Source organism: Neovison vison, chromosome 12, assembly GCF_020171115.1.
Source record: "Neovison vison isolate M4711 chromosome 12, ASM_NN_V1, whole genome shotgun sequence".
In the NCBI taxonomy this organism is placed as follows: Eukaryota; Metazoa; Chordata; class Mammalia; order Carnivora; family Mustelidae; genus Neogale; species Neogale vison.
In genome coordinates, this window is record NC_058102.1 from 122,407,329 (window position 1) to 122,432,937 (window position 25,609).

Below are 25,609 nucleotides of genomic sequence, written 5' to 3' on the forward strand. Positions count from 1 at the left end.
GGAGTACCAGGTGGTGGGTATTATAGAGGGCACAGCTTGCATGGAGCACTGGGTGTGGTGAAAAAATAATGAATACTGTTTTTCTGAAAATAAATAAATTGGGGGAAAAAAATAAAAGATTTTAAAAAGAAAATAAAAAATAATTGTTTTACTTTACCACCTTCCACTCTAAGAGCTGCTTATTGTCCTTCATTTACTCCCTGTATTCTTGACTTTCTCATCAGTCACTCTTTTTATCCTTTCCATTTATTTCCTGACGTTCCTTGGGTCTTAGAGTATCTTGAAATGGAACCACTAATTAAGCTCCTTGGTGGCACCCTCCATTTCATCTGCTCCTGACACTGACACCTGATAAGACTTCAACTTATCTCCTTTTCAATCTTTCTCTTTATCTTTAATTCAATAGGTGATTTTCTTTGGATATTGAAAAATATCAGTGCTCCCAATTTACACCAATATTTTATCCAATGACTTTTTAATAAAATACAATTCTTACCTTCTACTTTCTCATTTAATGTACTTGCCCCTTTCTGATCTGCATTCCCAGATAAATGATCAAGGTAGGTCTCTGGGAGACTCTCCAAATCACTCTGTTAAAATGAACAACAAAAATGAGTTGCATAAAGATTTCCTAATCCTTTTCTAAGAAAATATCTGAATTTCCTACTTTCATAGTAATCAGACTCACAAATAAGAAAAGCATATACTGAAAACCAAAACATTTTAAAAACTCATATATGCTTTCTAAATTAAATATAATGTTTAATATTCATTTGGCCACTGGCTATAAACTGAACATCAAATGCCAGAGTAAATATTTTCTTGGACAGAACACTGACTTATATGTACATTTCAACAGGAAGTAACAAAACACCTAACTCTCCTTTGCATTCCCCACCAAAATAAAAGGATATTAAAAATATGTATTTAAATAAATTCTTTAGTAAGTATATTTGCTACAAATTTAAACTGTTCCTAACAGCAGAACCTTTTTCCATGTTAAAATAGGACAGCTATATGTAGAAGAATGAAACTCGACCATTCTCTTACACCGTACACAAAGATCAACTCAAAATGGATAAAAGAACTCAATGTGAGACAGGAATCCATCAGAATCTTAGAGGAGAACATAGGCAGTCATCTCTTTGATATCAGCCACAGCAACTTCTTTCAAGATACGTCTCCAAAGGCAAAGGAAACAAAAGCGAAAATAAACTTCTGGGACTTCATCAAAATCAAAAGCTTCTGCACAGCAAAGGAAACAGTCAAAAAAACAAAGAGGCAACCCACGGAATGGGAGAAGAACCGAGTGAACCATGAGAGACTATGGACACTGAAAAACAATCTGAGGGGTTTGAAGTGGCGGGGGGGGTGGGAGGTTGGGGTACCAGGTGGTGGGTATTATAGAGGGCACGGCTTGCATGGAGCACTGGGTGTGGTGAAAAAATAATGAATACTGTTTTTCTGAAAATAAATTGGAAAAAAAATAGGACACTTGACATAAGAAACCTTGGAGTAGATCATGTTGAGTACAAAGAATACAGTGTGGTAACTGCTGCTTCATTTGTATAAACAAAGGCTTGGAAACTTTGTTGACAGGATAATGGTTAAATGCAATGAAAAAGTAGGAAGAAAAACTTTTCTTGAAATTATGTTTAAATAATAGCAAAAGATTTTCGATATAGGTATGAAACTCTCCAAAAAGTATAATAAGCTTTCATAAGGGAATAATAAGAGCATTTATTTATTAATTACCTAAAAGGTACCAGGCACTTATTTTAGTATACCCATTTTCTTTTCTACAAACAACAATACTACCAATGGTTATGTCAATGGGGTGGATCTTCCTGCTTCCTGGTCATTCCAAGACATTAGAGCAAAATGATGAACAGGTGTGATCCACGGTTCTGTCTGTCTAGAATGTCTAAAAGGTCCCCAAGACCTTCACACAACTGGTCCTTCTCATCCTTTACTTGGCAGCTCTTGCCATACTCAGAGAGATTGTTTCTGACCAACAAAATTCCATACACATTCTCATCCCCATCCTAACTGCAAACTCCCTCACTGTTCCCTAACCTAACATTCCCATTTTCTTTATATGAACCACTAACAGTGACTTACAGTGGGTTGTTGTTTCCTCATTTTTCTGCTTCAACCACTACAGCCTAACCCCTCAACTTGTACAGCCTGGTACATAGCTGGTATTCAATAACAAATGTATTTAAGGTCAAAACACTTAAAATAATCTCACTGAGGGGGCGCCTACATGGCTCAGGCAGTTAAGCAACTGACTGTTGATTTCAGTTCAGTTCATGATCTCTGGGTTGGGAGATTAAGCCCCATGTTGGGCTCCATGCTGAGCACAAAGCCTACTTGGGAATCTTTCTGTCCCTCTTCTTCTGCCCCTCCCCACCCCTCTCACATGCTCTCTCTTTCTTTTTCTCTAAAAAATAACAACAAGAAGCTCACTGAGAAGGTCTCAAGTACCAAGTCACTATACTCGGTATCGACCCTTGCACAATGCAAGGGTTAAGGGCATTGATAGCCGTGCAGTCCAAACTCCACATATAACTTTGGATTGCCCAAAAACTTTACTCATCTCCTATTAAACTTCCTACTTCAAAAGCAATTAGACTTAAAAATAGCAAAAGTGTATATTAAAAACCAAAATATTTAAATAGAAGACCTTAGATCTCTAGACTAGAGATCATTAGATCTGTAGATCTAATCTACTTCTTAATCCTCATTTGAATATTGACTCTGTAAACTGATCATGGAAGGTCAGAGTAAATTATAACCTAATGCTGACCTTACCAATAACGTAAAGTCAATTAACACATTTTGTATGTCCTGTATATTATATACTATACTCCTACAATATAAACTAAAGAAGAGGTTATGAAGAAAATCATAAGGAAGAGGAAAATACATTAACAGTACTGTACTGTATCAAAAAAATCTCGAGTGTAAGTGGACAAACAATTCAAACCCATCTTGTTCAAGGGTCAACTGTATACCTACACAATGTCACTGAAATTTAACATAGCCCAAATTAGAAATCCACCTGCCCATTCTAACTTTCCCCTTCTTTTCTTGACACTACTGCCATTTATTTTATTGCCCTTCAGAAATCTTCACATTTCAAAAAAGTGTCCTCGATATTTAGTAAATCACTAATACTGCTGTGATCATTTTTGTCTTGTGTTTCTAAAGTGCCCTTTACAGTTTACAAAGTGTTTTCATATTTGTTCATTACACATACCTGAGAGGTAGGTATTAGAACCATTTTTATGAATGATGTCTGTGACATTCAAACAGGTTAAATAAGTTTTACTGGGATCCCACAGCTACCAAGTGACAGAACCTGGATGCCACTGTATCTTTTGACTTCAAACACAGTGCTTGCCACGCTGTGTAGCACGTACTTGTGCTAAGAGATCAGGCCCTTTTTACCTCCCTCCATAGTCCGTCACCTTAGAAAAGGTCATCATTACCTTACACTTACGTTTCTGTAAGTAAGGCTGCCACAAAGATACTCAAGGCATACTATTTTAACTATCCGAAATAGTTTTTACCTATTGAAAGCACCACTAAACAAGGGATGCCTGGGCATTTCTGGGATCTAGCCCCATATGACAGTGGGGAGCCTGCTTCTCCCTCGCCCTCTGTCCCTCCCCCGGCTCATGCTCCCTTTCTCTCTCTCTCAAATAAATAAATAAAATCTTTTTAAAAATAAATAAAACACCACTAAACCAGTGGTAATAATACCACTAATACCATTATATTATTATAATTTTTATTATAATCACAATGCTCCTTGTAAATCTACTTAACAATCCAAATATAATAGTTTCAGGGGCCCCCCATGGTTCAGTTGAGCTCTGTGCTCAGACTGGAGTCGGCTTCAGATTCTCCCTCTCCCTCCCACTCACTAACTCTCTCTCTCAACTACATAGATACACAAAATATTTTTAAAATATACATATACATACATACAGATAGATAGATAGACAGACAGATAGATACACTTTCAAGTCCCAGGCATCATCTTTTCCAATTCCAACTTGTGAAAAACTAAAATCCAAACTCTTTCTAGATCTCATTAGGAGTTTTGCACATCCATATACACCACAGAATCATATATCTGGCCATAAGCTGGCCTGCAGTAATTCTTGGTTATTTAGATAACTTAATTTCAAAACACAAACTAATTCCTTATCACGTCTAAGCCTCCGTTTTCTGCATTAATACTACACAGTTTTATTAGGTTTAGTTTGTAAATTAATAGAACTGTATTATGCTGGATTATTATATTTAGCACATAAATATTTTATCAATTACAGATAAAAAGTATAAGGAAATAGTTTTTATGGGCAAATGTAGAGATGAGTGAGTAAAGTCTAAGCATCCCTTTTACGTTTTAAAATCACTCCTTGCTTTTATTTTAAAATAATAATAAAACGGTACCTCAGAATCCCAAGGTGATTCTTCATTTTGTTCTGAGAACCCTAATGCTGACAGCATAACTATAAAATACAGTCACAGATACATTAATGAGAACTTGTATTATGAATTTTAAACGTATATACAAGCCTATCCCCCCTTCATGAATACTTCAATAAAATAAAAGTAAAAGCAGTAAAGATTTTCAGAGGGTTGAAGAATTTTCAGGAAGAAAAAGCTGGTATACTTAAAAAGAAAGACAGCAAAAAGAAAAAGAAAAATATCTTAATGAAATGGGGAACATAACTGGATCTACATACTGTGATATTTTTTATACTAGCATTTAAGCCTAGAAAAAAATGTGGAGATGTTCACTAACTTACCATGTCTATCATCTTCTGCCCTGTCAGCAGAAGTCAAACAGTCATTAGCTGTTGGTGCTTGTGGAACACTTTCAGTGATACCATCGTCCTTTGTTCCAATCTCTGGCCGCTCCTCTCCTTCCTATAAAAACAACACAAAACAAAAACTCGACTTCAGAAAACATCACATCAATTCATGTGCTCACCCACTCACTCAGAAAGACAAATGCGTCCGTCAAGTCATAGGCACTATCCAGGGAGAAGCTGGAAATATAAATAAAAGAGACTGCCATGTATACTTGTAGGGGTAGAGATGGACAAAAATAAGAACAGAAGTGTATCATTTACTAGTTCTACAGGTGAAGTGAATAAAGCACAGTGAAGGCACAAAGGGGAAAACAGTTGTATATGGGAAGCTCAGGAAATGCTGCAAAGGTAGGGCTGTATCTTGAGAGAGAGACTACACAAAGACAGTGTAAAGGGTATTCTAGAAAAGGTAGAATGAGCAAAAGGATGACGTATGGAATAACACAGTAAGTGACGATAGCTACAGAAGGTGGCAAAACTGGAACACAATTTGGGGGAGTGGGATAGAGAGTGGAACACAATTTTGGGGAGTGGGATAGAGAGATAGAATTGGAAAACCAGGACTGAAACAAAAAAGGCAAGTGTGAGGCTGGAATATAAACTTTCTCCTTCAGGTAATGGGCATCCACTAAAGAAGCAGAGGAGTTACATCACCACAAATATATTCTAGAAAGATCACTCTGACAGCAATGTAGAAATGAACATAAAGGAACCCCACAAATATATTCTAGAAAGGTCAATATGACAGCAATGTAGAGATGAACAAAAGGAACCCAAGGGGCACCTGGGTAGCTCAGTGGGTTAAAGCCTCTGCCTTTGGCTCAGGGATCATCAGGTCATGATCCATGATGTGGGTGATCGAGCCCTGCATCAGGTTTTCTGCTCAGTGAGGAGCCTGCTTTCTCATCTCCTCTCTGCCTACTTGTGATCTGTCTGTCAAGTAAATAAATAAAATCTTTGAATAAAAAAAATGAACCCAAGCCAGAAGAGGATTTCAAAATTATAGGAGAGAGGGAGAGAGGGAATTATATTAAGATATGAAAAATGGGCAGCAGATACAAAATAGTGAATGGAGAGAGTAACTGAATGTGGTTTTTTCTTTTTTTTGCTTTTTAATATTTTTTAAAGTTTTTATATTTATTTTTCAGAGAGAGCACAAGCAAGAAGAGCAGCAGGCAGAGAGAGAAGCAGGACTCCTCGCTGAGCAAGGAGCCCAACGAGGGACTCAAGCCCAGAACCCTGAGATCCTGACCCGAGCTGAAGGCAAACCCGTAATCGACTGAGCCACCCAGGTGCCCCTTTTTCTAATTTAAATTCAATTAATTAACATATAATGTATTATTGGTTTCAGAGGTAGAGATATGATGATTTTTTTCTAAAAGATTTAATTTATTTATATTTAGAAGGAGAGGGTGTGCATGCAGGTGGAGGGGCAGAGGAAGAGGAAGAGAGAGAATCCTCAAATAGACTCCCTGCTCAGTATGGGGCCTGACCAGGGGCTTCATACCAGGACCCTGAGATCATGACCTGAGCAACACCAACAGTCAGATGCTTAACTGAGCAAGCCACCGAAGTGCCCCTGGAGGTAGTAATTTCAGGGAAGTTTGGAGTCCAGGATTTTTCCTACTTCAGTATTTCAGTGGTGCTATCTACTAGGATGGGGAAAACAAATGACAGAGCAGATTACAAAAAGTCAGGGAAGAAGAAAGCGTCAGAAACAATGTCTTCAATCTGGGACTTACCAAATTTGAAGCACCCTGGAGCCTTTTTCTTTTTTTAAGATTTTATTTATTTGTTTGTCAGAGACAGGGAGTACAAGGAGAGGGAGGGGCAGGCAGAAAGAGAAGCAGGCTCCCCGCTGAACAAGAAGCCCAATGCAGGACTCAATCCCAGCACCCTGGGATCACAACTTGAACCAAAGATAGATGCTTAACTGACTGAGCCACCCAGATATCCCAAAGCACCCAGAAGACTTATGAAGAAAGTTCTAGACAAATACATTTGGAGTAGGAAAAATGACATTACTCATGATGTTAAAAAAATAAATATCGGGTGCCTGGGTGCCTCAGTGGGTTGAGCCTCTGCCTTCAGCTCAGGTCTTGATCCCAGGGTTCTGGGATCAAGCCCAGCATCGGGCTCTCTGCTCAGCAGGGAGCCTGCCTCCACCTCTCTCTCTGTCCGCCTCTCTGCCTACTTGTGATCTCTGCTTGTCAAATAAATAAATAAAAATTTAAAAAAAAGATTAATAAAGATTTGACTGCAAAACACCAAGATTTTTGTAAGAATACTCATTTTTAAAAATTAATCTTAAAAGATGTATTATATAAAAGAAATATGGGATTTTAAAATTCTGAGGCATTTTTAAGTACTACTATGATATATGAGAAAATACAAAACTCTATTTTAAAATTCACATTGTTTTCTTATTCCACTGTGAACAGCCTATTTTACCAGTAGTTAATGACCAGAGAAAGAATCTAGTATTAAAAAATAATCATGATCATCCAAGTTGAAGATTTTAAAGTCTCCAAATACATGTGTCATTACAAGCAGGACCCAATATTCACATGAGGAAAGAAGAAAGGGACATAAATAAATAAATAAATAAATAAAATCACCAGTATTTCTGAATTTCAGATATGAAAGAATTCACGTGTTAAATTTAACAACTATGGGAGCTCCTGGCTGGTTTAGTGGGAAGAGAGTGTGACTCTTGATCTCAGGGTTGTGAGTTCAAGCCCCATGCTGGGTATAGAGATTACTTAAAATTTTTTAAATTTAAAAAGAACCCCCCAAAACTAATAGCTATGAATACTAAAGTTCCTGATAATATAAAATGTATCCACTGTTGGAGATATTTGAAAAAGTAAAAATCATCTTCCAGAAATAATTCTGTATACTCTGTTAGCAAACTTTCCTTCCTTATGATTCTATAATGATAACTAGTTCATATTAGGAAAAAGACTATAAATTGTGAGTTCATTCATTTGATGTGTGTGGATGTGTCTATTGCAGATACAATTAAAAATAAATCAGAATCAAAAAACAAGATGTTAGGGGCACCTGGGTGGCTTAGTGGGTTAAAGCCTATGCCCTCAGCTAAGCTCATGATCCCAGGGTCCTGGGATTGAGCCCCACATCAGGCTCTTTGCTGAGCAGGGGGCCTGCTTCCCCCCACTCCTCTCTCTGCCTGCCTCTCTGCCTACTTGTGATCTCTGTCTGTCAAATAAATAAATAAAATCTTTTAAAAATTTTTTATATTTTTTCTTTAAGAGTATTGCAGCTTAAAATTTATTTCAATTAATGGATAAAGATTAAGAACCTCACTTACATAGTCATAAATTTCAGTTTTAAGTAATGAAAAGACTACATAAGGTGTTTACTTATCTCCTCTCTTTATTCTCAAAAAGATCTAAAACTTTCCAAGATTATACCACACAGTAAATAAATTAGAAACCACAAGAAAGAGCACCTGGTTGGCTCAATTGGTTAAGCATCTGCCTTCAGCTCAGGTCATTATCCCAGGGTCATGGGATAGAGTCCTGCATCAGGCTCCCTACTCAGTAGGGTGTCTGCTTCTCCACTGCCCCTCCCCCTGCTCTTATACTCTCTCTCACACACACAGAAAAATAAATAAAATCTTTTTAAAAAAAGGATAATGGCCAAAATTCAAAATTCATAATAAATCTGATTAAGGCCTAAAACAGATTTCACTTTGCATTATCTATAAACACAGGTTTTGCTAAATTAAATATACAATATCACACCTTATCAACTGAAAAGAAAGAATAAAATTTTCTTCCACTTCTTCATAGAAATAAACTGTAAGTCATTCAGAGGAGTGAGCATTTTTTTTATTACCTGACTTCATTTTCTTAATTTGCACTTAAAATAATTTCTACCATATTTTATAATGTAGAGTATCTGCTCTCCCGTAGCCCCACAACTGCTATTGTGTTTTTATAATAATCTCTCTCAACTCTGCAAGCTTTACAGTCATCTAGCCCTTCTTAAATGAATTCTTTCCCTTCACCTCCTCCCTCATCTTCATATTCCATCTATAGCTGTTCTTTCCAGTTGCTCTGTAATTCTTTCCTTCCATAATGGCATACCTAAGAACTGTTCACTCCCACCAACCTTTATAAATCTCAATCCAATTACCTCTCTACCAGTATGACACTGTTTTCTCTTATGATCTTGAGGACTTCCATTTCTTCCTAAGATTCTTTTCATTAGAAGGATCAAGAGGATAAAATATGAAAAAAACATAGGGGAAAAGTTTAAAATGAAACAACTTACCTTTGAAGGACCAAGGCCTAACAATGTGAAAGGAGGTTTTAGAATAGAATCAGGTGATGGCAAAGCAGGAGGAGAAGAGTCACAGATGTCAACAGATGGTTTGGAAGGAACACCAACTGTATCTTCACATTTGTTTTCAGAATGATCATCCTCAAATAAAGTTTTATCTCCCGGTGATACAAGTCCAAGTTCTATTTCCACTTAGTAAAAAAACAAAATAAAGAGTATATGAAAATATCTGTAATTTCAAGTGACAGCACAAGAATGGACAAAAATCAGTGCATAACAAGTCTTCAAACAGCTTACAGTTCTTGAAAAGCTGAGAAGCATTCATTAGTTTTCTTAAGTTTGGTTTTGAGGTATTCTGGAAAAAAAATTAATAGTATTAAGGATTACAAATAACACATTTGGTAAAATAACTATAATATTCACCATTGTCAAATGAGAACCATTACACAAAGAACATGGGTTTTGGAATCATTCAAATGTAGATTCAAATCTCAGTTCTGCCATTTACTAGCCTACATTTTCTCATGGGGTGAGGATTATGAGAGATGTCTGTGTTCCAAAACTCATTGTTTATGCACCACACCCAGTGCTCCATGCAATACGTGCCCTCCTTAATACCCACCACCAGGCTCAACCAACCTCCCATGCCCCGCCCCCTCAAAACCCTCAGATTGTTTTTCAGAGTCCATAGTCTCTCATGGTTCTTCTCCCCTTCCAATTTCTCTCAACTCCCTTCTCCTCTCCATCTCTCTATGTCCTCCATGTTATTTCTTATGCTCCACAAGTAAGTGAAACCATATGATAATTGACTCTCTCTGCTTGATTTATTTCACACAGCATAATCTCCTCCAGTCCCGTCCATGTTGATACAAAAGTTGGGTTCTCATCCTTTCTGATGGAGGCATAATACTCCATAATGTATATGGACCACATCTTCTTTATCCATTCCGCTGAACGGCATCCTGGTTCTTTCCACAGTTTGTCGACTGTGGCCATTGCTGCTATGAACGTTGGGGTACAGATGGCCCTTCTTTTCACTACATCTGTATCTTTGGGGTAAATACCCAGCAGTGCAACTGCAGGGTCATCGGGTAGCACAGTTTTCCAAAGTGGCTGCACCAACTTGCATTCCCACCAACACTGTAAGAAGGTTCCCCTTTCTCCACATCTTCTCCAACACTTGTTGTTTACTGTCTTGTTGATTTTGGCCATTCTAACTGGTGTAAGGTGGTATCTCAATGTGTTTTTGCTTTGAATCTCTCTGATGGCTAATGATGATGAACACATGGAACTGGCACAAAAACAGACACATAGACCAGTGGAACAGAATAGAGTCCATATATGGACCCTCAACTCTATGGTCAAATAATCTTCAACAAAGCAGGAAAAAAATACAGGAGAAAAAAGATAGACTCTCTATCTAAAATTCTAAGCTCACAATTAAAGGATAGTAAAAAATAGATTGTAAGCTTCTTTCTCATTTATTTATTTCCTCAACATAATTCATTTGCACTTATAAATCCTAAACATGAAAGGGAATATAAATTTTTAAATTATGTATTTAAAAAAATTTTTATATTTAATTATGACACATTATGCACATTACATTACTTATAACATTCCATTATACAGAATTCCATCTGTCTGCTCATTAATTCACATTCAAAAAATATTAAAATTGCTTCTTCAAGCAAGATTTTATTCTAGGTGTTCCAGGAGATGCACAATTATGTTTCCTAACACCCAATAGCTTATAATGATGCAGGAGCTTTAACATGAATATTTAAATAAATATAAAGTGACTAGAAGTTTGAATCTTAGAATCTGATACAAAGATTATGAGTAGATATTTAAAAAAAAACTAATATAAAAGATTTCTGAAATTAGACATTTTACCATATGGGTATGAAAAGCCTCTGCTTCTAGTGTTAATTATTATTTTAGGCAAAACATGTATTCTTCACTTAGATAAAGAGTTTTAACTATACTCTTTATGGAATTATTTTGAAAACACAGTAGAATGCCTTTGCAATATAAATTTAGGAAATTTAAATTTCTAAATTTCCTCAATTTCCAATCTTATTTTGGTCTAAATGTAGAACAAGGGATAGAAATAGCGAAAAAAAAAAAAACTTCTTTCATAAAACTGTATGCTACCAAAATAAAAAATGTCCAAGAAAAAACAATCTGTAATAAATAACTGGGTCCACTAAAGATTCATTTAGGCATGAGTATTATAAAAGTCATGTTAGAAGAAAAGAAAGAGAGAGATAAAGAGAAAAAGAGAAAGGAAAAGAAAAGTCATGATAAGATCATTTAAAACTCAGAGTAAGAATCCTTATCCTTGACCAAATGTCATATTTCCTCCATCATGGGAAAGCTTTTCCCAATATAATTTTCCCGTCATTATATATTTCCAGCCCATTCTTTCTACCTTTGATATTTAACAGAGTTAAAAAAAATTCAACTTGTCATATTTCTATAAAATGGTTTGTTCTGACCAACTTTCCACTTCAAACATAAAATGATGATAGGCAGGCCACTGCTAAATTTTAAGAGTAAATAATACACAAAACTACATTCAGAGCAGAAAAATTAATTTCACAAGAGAGTACATTACCTTCATATTCAAACTTAAATCTTCATCATCTGATGTAGGCCATGAAGCATTATCATCACCAGGTTTAACGGAAATACTTTAGAGCAAAAATATACAACAAAAACAAGTTAATGAAAAAGAAGAATCAAGTGAAAAGTCATCTATTTATTTATTGAATGAAGTTTCTTGATGTAATTGAACTTTAGCCTCTGTTTTTGTTATTAAGTTTTTATTTTAATTCCAGTATCATTAACACACAGTGCTGCATTATTTCATGTATACAATATAATGATTTGGTAATTCCATCACCAAGTGCTCATCACGACAAGTGCATTCCTTAACCCCTAGCTCCTATTTCACCTGTTCCCCCACCCATCTCCCCTCTGGTAACCATCAACTTGTTCTCTATGGTTAAGAGTCAGTTTCTTGGTTGTCTGTCTCTCGTTTTTTGTTGTTTTTTTTCTTTGCTCATTTCTATTGTTTCTTAAATTCTACATATGAGTGAAGTCATATGGTATTTGTCTTTCTCTGACTTAACTCCACTTAGCATAATACTCTCTAGTTCCCTCTATTTCACTGCAAATGGCAAAATTTCATTCTTTTCTATGGCTGAATATTCCATTGTATATATATGTGCCACTTCTTCTTTATTCATCCATCTCTCAATGGACACTCGGGCTGACTATTGTAACTAATGCTGTAGTAACCATAGGGGTACATGTATCCATTCAAATTGGTATTTTCATATTTTGGGGGATAAATACCCAATAGTGTGATTCCTGGATTGTAGGGTAGTTCAGTTTTTACCTTTTGGAGGAAACTCCATACTGTTTCCACAGTGGCTGCATTAGTTTGCATTCCCACCGATAATCCAAGAGGATTCCTTTTTCTCCACATAATTGCCAACACTGTTATTTATGTTTTTTTATTTTAGCCATTCTGACAGGTAGGCAGTGGTATCTCATTGTAGTTTTGATTTCCATTTCCCTGATAATGAGTGATGCTGAGTATCTTCTTAGGTGCCTGTTGTTCATTGTGTGTTTTCTTTGGAAAAATGTCTGTTCGTGTCTTCTGATAATTTTTAAATTGGGTTGTGTTTTGGGTGCTGAGCTCTATCGATTCTTTTTATTTGTATACTAACCCTTTATTGGCTATGTCATTTGCAAATATCTGCTCCTATTCCATAGGTTGCCTTTTCATTGTGTGGATTGATCCCTTCACTGTGTAGAGCTTTTGATTTTGATGCAGTCCCAACAGTTTGTTTTTGCTTTTACTGCTCCTGAGGCAAGAGAGTAAAAGCAAAAATAAACAGAAACAGATCCAGAAATACAGAGAATTCTGTATCGCCAAAAGAGAACAGGATGGGAAGATGGACAAAGTGGGTAAAGGGGAATGGGAGGTTCAGGATTCCAGTTATAGTAAGTCACAGGGATACAAGTACAGCATACAGAATACAGTCAAGGGTACTGTAATAGCATCATGCAGTAAGAGATAGTAGCTACGCTTGTGGTAGGCATGGTGTAACATTCAGAGTTCTTAAATCACCTGAAACACAATGTAACATTATGGATCAACTATGCTTCAATTTAAATAAATAAACAAACAAATATACACATGTTAAAGAACAAATTTATGTTATTAGTGGGAATACTGTTCCCAGAGAGATTAAAAACTATAGGGTCCAGCTTTTTCCCTACACAGGTCCTGCCTTATTTAGGTCTATATGAACTAGCAAGACCTTAATAGCCTTCATAAGCACTGAGATACCCAAGAAGAGAGACTGCTATAAAAATAGAGTCCTGGTAGCTGTACCTCTATTTCCCTATACACGGCCTAATATTTTCTTTCTGTGAGCTCTTAGATCATTCTATTGTAGGGCTCAGTGGTACCCTCTTTAGCCTATGAAAGCAGATTCCCAAAACAAGCATAGCATCAAATGGCCAAGAGTAGGAGCCATTTCCTGCTCCTGGAGGACAAGCTAAACAGACTTTCAGTCATCCATGTAATCATCTCAATGTAGACATGTTACCAACTACCCAAATGAAGCTCTGTTACTGATTTGACAGCCAGTCCTAGCCCACCAAACCCTACATGTACATGGGAAGGACATCAGAGAATTAGAAAAAGAGGTGGAGTGAGGAGACCCCTACCTTGGGCCATATATCTGTGTAGTTCCGAATCTCCATTCCCCCATTACTCGAGAGGATCTAAGCCAAGATTGGGCTGGAAGTAGATGGTATCACATTCCTATATGCTGTAAAAAGCCTTCCCCGTGGCTCAAATGATTTTAATACCTCTCAACTATGCTAGTTCATTCAATTCAACCAACCAACAAAAAAAAACTGCTCATGATTCTCCTGAAACCTCTATTTTAATATGCTTTTCTAAACAACTCCCAATATCCTGTGTCCTTCATTCCTTTCTGTGTGTGTGTATCCTTCATTTCTGTAATACATCGTGATCTAACTTATCATAAGCCCAAATATTCTGACATCCTTTCTAAAATGCTTATTCCTATCCAACCCAGTGTTGTTATTCTTGAAACTCGACCTCTCCTGCCAATTCCTTCCTTACGTACCTTCACTGTGCTCACTAGACCCACTCCCCATCTTTCTATTATTAAAATATTCACCTATTAAGATGAGAAAAAAAGGAAAAAACCTGAATGTAAATCTCATTTCTGTCACTTATCATATCCAAGTAAGTCACTTTAATCTCTTTTGCATTTCAAATTCTCCATTTAAATAATCACTTGGTGAGGATGTTAAACACAGGTTGTAGTACCAGAGGGCATTTTGATTAATTCATCTCTAAGATGCCCTAAAATCCTGAAATTCTATGTGCTTTTGATTTTGTCTATAGAAAAGCAGAAAATACTTAGCTGGCAGAAAGGGAAAAAGTTAATGGAATAAAAGAAAACACCAAGAAAAGCAGAGAAGAAAGAAAAAAAAAAAAGAACAAGAAAAGTCAATGGAGAAAAGGAAAAAAAATCTACAAAAAAAGAAAAAACTTCAGGGAACTGGTCAAAGGAACTAGCCTAAAGGGAAAACTAGACGGGGAAGTCAGTAAACAGGAATCATTTAGAAATATCCTCTAAATAGATGATAAAATTAATTAACGTATCATGGCCTACACCTAGATTACATATCCATCACTTCTGGAAAAAGCATTCATCTCAAGGAGAGCAGACATCTCTATATCTAAGAACTTGCCTGATTAGGTCTTGCTTATGTAAAAGCTATGTACTATGGCCATAGATAATGAGAGCCATCCTAAAATCTTTGACAGTAAAAACAAGAGACTAGTTGCCACTGCACTAATTACCCCTAGTTATCACTAGTTGTCAAATATATTAGGACAAATGCTTGGACTAACCTGGTTTCTGAGGAAAACTCTAAATCAATAAACACATAACTAAATTTGACTCTCTGAGTTGATCTGACTAGGATCTGTAGCTTAACCCCAGTGCTGCTAAGGGACAAAAGAATCAATGTGGGAGTCACGCAGGCTGACAGTCAAATCATGGGTCTACTACTCATTTTTTTTTTTTACGTTAAAGGATTCCTTTATATTATGATACCCTCCTTAAACAGAAACACAATTCAAATATAAACACACTTGTAAAACTCTTATTCTCTTAATCAAACCTTTGTTGACAACCACACTCAGCTACTAGCAGCATTTGGATGCAAAGGTTTCACTTGTGCTAATCTGGGCAAGCCAGGCAGAGACTCTGATTTGAAGACGTAACAGACACCCCTGCCAGTGGGCTCCTGCTGCTGTTGCTGCTGCTGCTGCTGCTGCTTCCAGACAGCGCTGGTGGCATCTACTTAGGTATTCTGCTTCCAGCTGAAGGTTTGCATATTTGTAATGGTTTCCGAATGGCCTCTTCACTGATAAAGCCTTTTTTGGTGAAGGCTGAGATTCTGATTTCAGGGCAGTTGGAGCACAGTCTCCTGAAGTCACTTCCAAAGTGACTTTGGATCACGTTTGGATGTAGGTTTCTTCTCCTTTTTTTCAACTGGGGATTTCTACCTTCACTTCTTTCCTTTTAATTTCTTCCACTTTATTTTCTCCCAGAGTGAAGTTCGCATCATCATCTTCACTCTCCCTAAAATCAGACTCATCCTCAGACTCTCCACCAGTGGCTTGGTTCAGAGTTGTCAGCACTACCGCCATGACTGCCTTCCGAAAGACTCTTCCTCTGCTGTACCACAGCTTTTGATGCTGCTTTTCTTTTCCCTTGAGCACCGCACACATCATCTCCCTCGGTAAGCTTATCCCAATCTAAATCATCACTGGCTACACTGCAATCGGAGAGATGGATTAGTCATTGTCCCAATTTCGCTGCTGCCACATTTTTTTTGGCATTTTTGGCACATTTTTCTGTCTCGAGCCTCTCCCACATTAATGGTGACGGCTGGAAGTTCCTTCACTGATAAAGCTGGCGCCACTTCTAAGTCTCGCTGGTAGAGTTCCTCACCTAAAGCCATCCTTTTTTAGGGGTTTTCTCTTGCAGTGGGATATCTTCTTTCTGGAGATTCTTCAGTTTCAGTTTCCTTGTTTCTAGTATTAACTCCTTTGGTGCTGTTCTGGGCTTCTTATTCAAAGGTGTGGTTGCAGAAAAAAAGTCATCATCACTGCAAGAATTTTCAAACTGTGAGTAACTGACTAGTTTCTTATGCCTCATGGGGGGCACCGTGGCCCCCTCTAAGACTGAAAATTCACAGCGTTCAAGCTCTTGTTACCAGCAGTGGCAGTTTCTGGGTCTGCTACTCTTTAACTATAGGATCATAGGTCAATTAATCAACATTGCTGAACCACAGAAGACTAATTCATAAAAAAAATAGGCTGTAACAGCACATCTACTTTGTGATGCTATTGTAATGACTATATAAGTAAAGTAAATGTCAAGCATATAATATAGTGCCTAGCACACAGTAGAACTCTCAACAAATGCTTTGCTCTGCATTCCCTTGTTAACACAGAATTTGTAAAAAAAAAAAAAAAACCCACAAAAATCCTACCTGCTTAAAGAGTCTTCTTCAAAAGTCTTATTCGCCACTAGAGAAAAAAGCAAAGTACATTTTAAATCAACAACAGAAAAATACAGAATATTCAAAGTGTAAGACTGATGTGTTAAAAAGTATTCTTCGGGACCATACCTGGCAACCACACTGGAGTGAATATTAATTATACTATTGGTAGGCAGTTAACTCACTAAGAAATCTTACTTTCTCCTCTACATTTACCAAATGGAAGAAAAGAATGGTATCCATCAGAATTTGATACCTACAAGTGGATGTTTATAATGACCACAATTTTAACCAAACCCTTGAGACTGACAGAAAATCGTGTCATTAGCACAATCATCATCATAGACTGACAATGTCAGGATTCTTCTGGATTCTTCAGGACTTTCACTATGAGGCGCAGTTAAAAGAGACTATACTTATTTTGCTGTAACACAACAGAACTTCTCCAGATCTCCAGCAGGGGCTCTTAAGTTTGGGGTGAAACACCTCATCACAAAGTTTGGTCTACAGCCACGCTACTTTGCAGCATGGCAAAACATAGTAAACAGGGGCACCTGGGTGGCTCAGTGGGTTAAAGCCTCTGCCTTCAGCTCAGGTCATGATCTCAGGGTCCTGGGATCGAGCCCTGCATTGGGCTCTCTGCTCAGCGGGGGCCTGCATCCCCCTCTCTCTCTGCCTGCCTCTCTGCCTACTTGTGATTTCTGTCTGTCAAATAAATAAATTTTTTAAAAATATAGTAAACAGACTCTCTCTGGTCTTATTTCCAATTGCAAGGTAAATATAAAAGCTTTTAGCGATTTTAGTGATTCTGGTTCTATAAAGTATAACCTCTTGAGACAACCTACTTTCATTGCTGGAGAGTCTATCTGGATCCACATCTTAGACCAGAATGGTACCAAAGACTAGTGCTAGGTAGCAGGATATGACGTCATTGTTCTCAACCTTCCCCACTATGTGACAAACGTCTGTAGAAATCACACTTTTTCAGTCTGTAAGGCATATGTCATCAGATCCTACACTGATGAACATAACAAAGGACAAAGATTATCTTGAATCACTATATTCAATTACCTCGGAATTTTAATTTTTTAAACATTCAAAAAGATATCCACTGTATGAGTGCAACTATATGACATTCTGGTAAAAGTAAAACTTTTTAAGTTAAGAGATAAGGGTTGTGACAAGGGGAACAGGCGCAGCACAGAGAACTTTTAAGGCAGTGAAACTATTCTATGTGATACCACATGATAGATACATGTCATCACACATTTGTTAAAACCCATAGAATGTATAACACCAAGAATGAACCCTGATGTAAATTATGGACTGTGGATGATAAAGATGAGCTAATATAAATATAACAATGTACCACTGTGGTTCAGGATGTTAACAACAAGAAAGGCTACGCGTGAAGAGGAACATGCGGTAAATGGAAACTCCCTGTACTTTCTGCTATATTTTGCAATGAACTTGAAAATGCTGTAAAAAATAAGGTCTATTTACTGTGAAGGAAAAAAACAAAAGGTATCCATTGAGACTGCTAAGTGTTGGTACAAACCAGGTGATTTATCAAGTACTTATTACTTGATTTGCTTCTGGGAACCAAAATTTTGATATATGCTAGGGAGAAGATGCCTACATGATTATCACTTAAAGAAAACTTCAGGCAGGGCGCCTGGGTGGCTCAGTGGGTTAAGCCGCTGCCTTTGGCTCAGGTCATGATCTCAGAGTCCTGGGATCGAGTCCCGCATCAGGCTCTCTGCTCATCAGGGAGCCTGCTTCCCTCTCTCTCTCTCTCTCTGCCTGCCTCTCTGCCTACTTGTGATTTCTCTCTGTCAAATAAATAAATAAAATCTTTAAAAAAAATAAAAGAAAGAAAACTTCAGGCACTGAGTATCTATAAGATTCCTGTATTGGCAGACAACATCTCACATGAGCTGTTGTGATTTAATGCTGGAGGAATTTAGCACACCCATAGGCAGAGGATTCTTAGAAGCCTGCACTTGACTTCCTCTAGACTTTACTCCATGCACCTTTTCTCTGCTGATTTTGCTTTGTATCATTTCACCATAATAAACCACAGGCATGCATCCAAATATGCTGAGACATGTGAGTTCTTCCAGTGAATAACCACATCTGGGTGTCATTTTGGGAGCCTCTAATACCAATGCATCATATGCAATTTTTATGATTAAGGTTGATGTTTTAAGACACGATTACAGTTAGAAGGTTATTTCACAGAACACCTTTCCTTGAATCTGTTTTTCTTAGTATTTGCCTGGGAGACTGCTGTATTTCTATATCCATTTGAATAAAGGCATAAAAGGAATAGATGAAATAATGTCAGAAAATAATGTGAAACAATCAACAATTTTATTTTAATTGGGAAAAAAAGAGAATTCTGATGATTACCAATATGTCCTACAGTATAAAAGTTCCTATAAGAAAACTAAAAGGTCACATAAATTTTCTACAACTAAATAGGGCTTCTTCACTTCTATTGTAGTTAAGAATCGATAAGGTAAGGGATAATTATAGAAAAATATATAACTATCATACACAGTACAATAACACACTATTGGTTATAGAGTTTTTTGTTTCCACTCATTTTCTTAATTTCTTATAGAATTAGAAACAGTTCACCTATTAATGGCAGTTGTTGACAAACTGCTCAAAAACTCAGAAATACTACATTCAAAATGTAGGATGAGTTATCCACTCCAGCCTGAAAATAGTGGATTTGATCTTTAGAGATCAAGAGAACTCATTTGGGGGAAAACAAAGTGAGTTATCTTATATACATAGATGGTTAAAAACTTGTCAATCTAATTGGCCACATATTCTTGTTAAGCCACAGTTTACCAATTTCTGAAAAAATACAAAATCATGTCACATTAAAACTGTTATCAGGTAAAAATTTCTGATAATCCAGAAAATGCTTTCAATCTTGGCTAAACATCATCACTAACTCTGTCACTGTGGTACAGGTACAAAGAAGTTTAGCATAAGAAACAACAAAATATGAAATACATTTTAGATGGGGTAGCCTGTTACCTTAGAAGGAAATATACATATGGTAGAAATGTGTTCCAATAGTGATAGATTCCAAGACAATTTTCCTTACTGCTTTCTTTACAGATGAAATTCAGAAGGGAGCAGTAAAAGTAGAGATATCAGAAGAAGGCAAATGAAAGAGGATGGAGAGAGACAGCACTAACAAAAATACTCCAGTACTGACGTTTTTTACTGACACCGAATCCCTAGCAAGTGAGAACTAGTATATTCAGCATATCACCTTATATTTCCTCCTGGATATTATACTAGTTTTCTGCAATAAAATACTTAAAAAGAGGTCAGTTTCTCCCAAACCGCTGGTCTGTATAAAATATTTCTGATCAAAATTTAAAACTGTCAAAATACAGCTGCATCATGATTCCATTTCAGAGAAAGGGACTGACAGTGGCTTCCTGCTTATTGCTTCCAGATTTTTGTCCTAGTATTCATCCAGGAGAATGTACCAGGGACTTGAAGAAAAGCTCAAGTATCTCTACAAAAAACAGGTAAGAAAGACAACACTTTTCCTCACACTTGACCCCTAGGTTTTGACAATTATGGAAAAATGTTGGCCAGTCTACTCACAAGGCTAGACCATTTCCCCTTGACCCTGTCCAGGTAGATACTGCAGTTAGAAAAAGTTAGGAAGGACCTTACTTGATGTGTTATTTTTCCGTATTTGGACACAAAATGTACCAGTCACATAAATAACAGACCTTACAACTCAAAAATGGTTCTTTTGAAAAGGTTACCACCAAAGAACTTTTAAAAGTTAAATCCAACATTTTTTAGTGATTTTATTTGATACAATTAATACTCCATGAAATTTTTTTTTCAAAATTTTCAACAACATTTCCTCTAATTCCTCTCCTTAGTTTCCCCAGCCACTTCTCAGTCTTCTGTACCAAGTCTTACACCTCCATCCACACTTTATATACTGGTATTCCCAGGCTTTATTCACTGGCCTTCGTCTATTTCTATATGTTTTCCATCATGGACAAGCTCAATCTTTGTCCAAGCTGTGACTTTGCCTAATAATTCTAATCAGTTTATTTCAAATCAGCACCTCCAAACTTGATGCTCTATCTCCAGCTAGAAACTCCTAGTATTCAATTATCCAATTACTGAAAATATACTACATGGATATTCCATCAAATTCAACATATACAGAAAATACCTGGTCTTCCCTATTCCCACTGCTCTCCGATAAAGTCCTACTCATTCTTCATGGCCAGGTTAAATGTTAGTGCACAACCTGGAAATATATGACTCTTCTAAGATTTCTTCTTCCCTCTCCCTTTTTTAAGATTTTATTTATTTATTTGAGGCAGTCCTAAGGGGAAAATATATAGCCATCCAAGCCTCGCTCAAAAAAATTGAAAAATCCAGAACACACCAGCTGTCTCTACACCTTAAAGAACTGGAGGATCAACAACAAATCAAACCAACTCCACACATAAGAAGGGAAATCATCAAGATTAGAGCTGAGATCAATGAGGGAGAAACCAGAGATACAGTAGAACGTATCAATGAAACTAGAAGCTGGTTTTTTGAAAGAATCAATAAGATCGATAAGCCACTGGCTACACTAATCCAAAAGAAAAGAGAGAAATCCCAAATTCATAAAATTATGAATGAAAAGGGAGAGATCACAACTAACGCCAAGGAAGTAGAAACAATCATCAGAAGTTATTACGAACAGTTATATGTCAATAAGCTTAGCAACCTAGATGAAATGGATGCATTCCTGGAAAAATATAAACTCCCAAAATTGAACCAGGAAGAAATCGACAACCTGAATAGACCGATATCTAATACGAGATTGAAGCAGTGATCAAAAACCTCCCAGAAAACAAGAGCCCAGGACCTGATGGATTCCATGGGGAATTCTACCAAACCTTCCAAGAAGAAATAACACCTATTCTCCTGAAGCTGTTTCAAAAAATTGAAGCAGAAGGAAAACTTCCAGACTCTTTCTATGAAGCCAGCATTACCCTGATCCCCAAACCAGGCAAGGACCCTACCAAAAAGGAGAATTTCAGACCAATATCACTGATGAATATGGATGCTAAGATTCTCAAAAAGATCCTAGCCAACAGGATCCAACAGCACATTAAAAAGATTATCCACCATGATCAGGTGGGATTCATCCCTGGGCTACAAGGATGGTTCAACATTCGCAAATCAATCAATGTGATACAACAAATTAATATGAGAAGAGAGAAGAACCACATGGTCCTCTCAAATGATGCAGAAAAAGCATTTGACAAAATCCAACATCCGTTCCTGATTAAAACGCTTCAAAGTATAGGGATAGAGGGAACATTCCTGAACCTCATCAAATCTATCTATGAAAGACCCACAGCAAATATCATCCTCAATGGGAAAAAGCTTGCAGCCTTCCCATTGAGATCAGGAACAAGACAAGGATGCCCACTTTCACCACTCTTATTCAACATAGTATTAGAAATCCTAGCAACAGCAATCAGACAACAGAGAGAAATAAAAGGTATCCAAATTGGTAATGAAGAAGTCAAACTCTCTCTCTTTGCAGATGACATGATTCTTTATATGGAAAACCCAAAAGACTCCACCCCCAAACTACTAGAACTCATACAGCAATTCAGCAACGTGACAGGATACAAAGTCAATGTGCAGAAATCAGTGGCTTTCTTATACACTAACAATGAAAATACAGAGGGAAATTAGAGAATAGATTCCATTTATTATACCACCAAGAACCATAAGATGCCTGGGAATAAACCTAACTAAAGAGGCAAAGGATCTGTACTTGAGGAACTATAGAACACTCATGAAAGAAATTGAAGAAGACACAAAAAGATGGAAACCATTCCATGCTCTTGGATCGGAAGAATAAACATTGTTAAAATGTCTATACTGCCTAGAGCAATCTATACTTTTAATGCCATTCCGATCAAAATTCCACCGGCATTCTTCAAAGACCTGGAGCAAATAATCCTAAAAATTTTATATGGATGGAATCAGAAGAGACCCCGAATCGCTAAGGAAATGTTGAAAAACAAAAATAATGCTGGTGGCATCACGTTACCTAATTTCAAGCTTTATTACAAAGCTGTGATCACCAAGACAGCATGGTACTGGCATAAAAACAGACACATAGACCAGTGGAACAGAGTAGAGAGCCCAGATATGGACCCGCATCTCTATGGTCAATTAATCTTTGATAAAACAGGAAAAAATATACAGTGGAAAAAAGACAGTCTCTTCAATTAAATGGTGCTGGGAAAACTGGACAGCTATATGTAGAAGAATGAAACTCGACCATTCTCTTGCGCCGTACTCAAAGATCAACTCAAAATGGAAAAAAGACCTCAATGTGAGACAGAAATCCATCAGAATCCTAGAGGAGAATATAGGCAGTAATCTCTTTGATATCAGCCACAGCAACTTCTTTCAAGATACATCTCCAAAGGCAAAGGAAACAAAAGCGAAAATAAACTTCTGGGACTTCATCAAAATCAAAAGCTTCTGCACAGCAAAGGAAACAGTCAAAAAAACAAAGAGGCAACCCACGGAATGGGAGAAGATATTTGCAAGTGACAGTACAGACAAAAGGTTGATATCCAGGATCTATAATGAACTCCTCAAACTCAACCCACACGAAACAGGCAAACACATCAAAAAATGGGCAGAAGATATGAACAGACACTTCTCCAATCAAGACATACAAATGGCTATCAGACACATGAAAAAATGCTCATCATCATTAGCCCTTAGGGAGATTCAAATTAAAACTACATTGAGATATCACCTTACACCAGTTAGAATGGCCAAAATTAACAAAACAGGAAACAACATGTGTTGGAGAGGATGTGGAGAAAGGGGAACCCTCTTCCACTGTTGGTGGGAATGCAAGTTGGTGCAGCCTCTTTGGAGAACAGTGTGGAGATTCCTCAAGAAATTAAAAATAGAGCTTCCCTATGACCCTGCAATTTCACTCCTGGGTATTTACCCCAAAGACACAGATGTTGTGAAAAGAAGGGCCATCTGTACCCCAATGTTTATAGCAGCAATGGCCACAGTCACCAAACTATGGAAAGAACCAAGATGCCCTTCAACGGATGAATGGATAAGGAAGATGCGTCCATATACACTATGGAGTATTATGCCTCCATCAGAAAGAATGAATACCCAACTTTTGTAGCAACATGGACGGGACTGGGAGAGATTATGCTGAGTGAAATAAGTCAAGCAGAGAGAGTCAATTATCATATGGTTTCAGTTATTTGTGGAGCATAACAAATAGCATGGAGGACAAGGGGCGTTAGAGAGGAGTAGGGAATTTGGGTAAATTGGAAGGGGAGGAGAACCATGAGAGACTATGGACTCTGAAAAACAATCTGAGGGGTTTGAAGTGGCGGGGGGGTGGGAGGTTGGAGTACCAGGTGGTGGGTATTATAGAGGTCACGGCTTGCATGGAGCACTGGGTGTGGTGAGAAAATAATGAATAATGTTTTTCTGAAAATAAATAAATAAATAAATAAATATTTTATTTATTTATTTGACAGAGAAACACAGCGAGAGGGGGAACACAAGCAGGGGGAGGGGGAGAGGCAGAAGCAGGCTTCCCATGGAGCAGGGACCCCAATGTGGTGCTTTATCCCAGGACCTTGGGATCATGACCTGAGTGAAGGCAGCTATTAAATGACTGAGCCACCCAGGCATCTGCCTCCCTTCCTCTTTCTACATCCAATAATCATGAAACTGTATTAACTATACTTCTTTTCTATCATTGCTTTATATTTCCCCTGCCACTGCCCTACACAAACATGAGCTCTTAACTGATGACTTCCAGAAGGAAAAAAAAGCCACCAACTAGTTTTGTTATTTCTTAATTGAATAAAAATATTTTACGCAAAACAAATGAGAAAGGGGGCACCTGGGTGACTCAGTTAAGCGTCTGCCTTCACCTCAAGTCATGGTCTCAGGGTCCTGGATCAAGCCCCATACTAGGCTCCCTGCTCAATGGGGAGTCTGCTTCTCCCTCTCCCTCTGCCCCTCTGCCCCACTTGTGCTCTCTCTCAAATAAATAAAATCTTTTAAAAGTTTTAAATTTTTAAGAAATGAGAAAGACATGAGGCCTAGTAAAAGAACAACATTGTAAATTGATTAAATTGAGCCTCCTGACTTTTTCAGTATAGAGGAGTGAACATTCCATAATGGGCTGATACTAGACTAAGGAAATATCTGCGTCCTTTATCTTCCAGTCTCTTTACATGGTTTTTCCCCAATCTATCCTCCACATGAGGGGTGACCAAACTATGGCCACAGGCCAAGTCGGACCAGTCACATGTGCCTGTGCCCCCATAAAACTTTATTTACAGAACCAGATGGTTGGTTCTTGCTATTCACCTACGTATTGCTACAGCTGCTTTCACACTATAGTGGTAGTTGTAGTTGAAAAACCACAGGGCCTAAAATATTCACTATCTGGCCCTTTAGAGAAAAAGCTTGGTGATCACTATTTTGTGCCACAACCAGAAGGCCCTAATTCAAATCTAATCTTGTTACCCTTCTTCATATTCTCCAGTGAGTCTCTGCATCAAGTACTGCTGGCTCCCTCCCCAATAACCATGTCATAGTCTTCATTCTTGCTGGAAAACCACAACTTTATTTGGATATTTATTGTCCCAAACACGGAGAAGGTTGCCTTACCCCAACTTCAAAAGAATAAAGGA

At 37.4% G+C, this 25,609-nt stretch overlaps 1 protein-coding gene and 1 pseudogene across 3 annotated transcripts in view; both read right to left on the reverse strand.

Annotated features, from left to right (window-relative positions):
• LOC122891088 (ankyrin repeat domain-containing protein 26-like) overlaps window positions 1-25,609 on the reverse strand; it is a 127,219-nt gene that overhangs the window by 98,825 nt on the left and 2,785 nt on the right. For all 3 annotated transcript variants that reach the window (XM_044226479.1, XM_044226480.1, XM_044226481.1), the window contains exons 2-8: window positions 16,827-16,863; window positions 11,821-11,896; window positions 9,498-9,555; window positions 9,192-9,391; window positions 4,827-4,947; window positions 4,468-4,526; window positions 497-590 (exon numbers count right to left, since the gene is read on the reverse strand). In XM_044226479.1, the coding sequence (XP_044082414.1) occupies window positions 497-590; window positions 4,468-4,526; window positions 4,827-4,947; window positions 9,192-9,391; window positions 9,498-9,555; window positions 11,821-11,826 (538 nt within the window). In that variant the 5' untranslated portion in view covers window positions 11,827-11,896; window positions 16,827-16,863. The remainder of the gene's footprint in view (window positions 1-496; window positions 591-4,467; window positions 4,527-4,826; window positions 4,948-9,191; window positions 9,392-9,497; window positions 9,556-11,820; window positions 11,897-16,826; window positions 16,864-25,609) is intronic.
• On the reverse strand, window positions 15,301-16,787 carry LOC122891089 (annotated as a pseudogene).